Source organism: Limulus polyphemus, unplaced genomic scaffold, assembly GCF_000517525.1.
Source record: "Limulus polyphemus unplaced genomic scaffold, Limulus_polyphemus-2.1.2 Scaffold891, whole genome shotgun sequence".
NCBI lineage: Eukaryota > Metazoa > Arthropoda > Merostomata > Xiphosura > Limulidae > Limulus > Limulus polyphemus.
This window is the reverse complement of record NW_013666501.1, coordinates 338,373-339,792: the sequence shown is the minus strand read 5'-3', so window position 1 is coordinate 339,792 and position 1,420 is coordinate 338,373. Positions and strand designations below refer to the sequence as shown.

General features: G+C 29.0%; 1 protein-coding gene across 1 annotated transcript in view; it reads right to left on the bottom strand.

Annotated features, from left to right (window-relative positions):
• Positions 1-1,420, bottom strand: part of LOC106461066 (aldehyde dehydrogenase, mitochondrial-like) — a 17,780-nt gene that overhangs the window by 5,475 nt on the left and 10,885 nt on the right. Inside the window, exon 9 of the mRNA XM_022387898.1 lies at positions 974-1,138. Coding sequence (XP_022243606.1) covers positions 974-1,138 — 165 coding nt within the window. The remainder of the gene's footprint in view (positions 1-973; positions 1,139-1,420) is intronic.

The following is a 1,420-nucleotide window of genomic DNA, read 5'->3' as shown; positions in this document are numbered from 1 at the left end:
TGTCTAATGACCAATGAAAATCTATTAAATGGCCCCAACAGTGAGCAATTATTAGAAAATTAGTGTTTATTGATGTCTAATGACCAATGAAAATCTATTAAATGGCCCCAACAGTGAGCAATTATTAGAAAATTAGTGTTTATTGATGTCTAATGACCAATGAAAATCTATTAAATGGCCCCCAACAGTGAGCAATTATTAGAAAATTAGTGTTTACTGATACCTAATGACCAATAAAAATCTATTAAATGGCCCCCAACAGTGAGCAATTATTAGAAAATTAGTGTTTACTGATGTCTAATGACCAATGAAAATCTATTAAATGCCCCCCAACAGTGAGCAATTATTAGAAAATTAGTGTTTACTGATGTCTAATGACCAATGAAAATCTATTAAATGCCCCCCAACAGTGAGCAATTATTAGAAAATTAGTGTTTACTGATACCTAATGACCAATAAAAATCTATTAAATGCCCCCCAACAGTGAGCAATTATTAGAAAATTAGTGTTTACTGATGTCTAATGACCAATGAATATCTATTAAATGGCCCCAACAGTGAGCAATTATTAGAAAATTACAGAGTTAACTCTTTCATTTTCTATAAAAGTGAACATTAAGTCAGATGAGAGGTAGCATAGTTTAAACATAAAGATTCAAAACAGGCTTAAAATTTGTTAGATGTATAAAGAAACTTTATTGAGAAAACTAACAAAAATGGTAGATATTTTTACCAAACACAACTTTAGTGTATAAAATGCTTTGTAACTTCAGCTTTACCTTTTACGATAACTCTTATTAAAGTGATTAAAACTGCATTATATTAAAAAAAAAAAAAATGATCCAATTTCATTCACTGATGTTCACTTGCCAGTGTCTCAAAGTAGATTTAATTCACAGTTTGACAGAAAATATTTACCGAAAACGTTATTATTAAATTATAAAAACTAGAAAATAAAAAAAGTTTCATTTTACCTCTTCATTAGCAATCCTCATGTTGTCCTGTACATCAGAGAACACGGTCGGCAAAACAAAATAACCTTGGTCTCCATATCGATCACCCCCACATTGCAATTTTGCCCCTTCTGTTTTTCCGCTGTTAATTAGTTCTAGAATTTTATTGAACTGGTCACTGTCAATCTGCAAGAATAAATTTCATATGTATTACATACTAAAGGTTTTCAACAAATAGATAGTTCTAAGGAAACTTATGTTTATCTGCTTAGGATCTGATAAAACATACAAAAATATGTGTAACCCTGTCATAGCTATTATAGACATCACATAATTTTTATAGTCTTTCATAAAATGTGTAGAGCTTTTTATCATATGATAAACAGATCTACCTTTTATAAATATGTGCAAGGTTAATTATGACATTTGTATCTTTTATATATATATATATATATATATATATATATA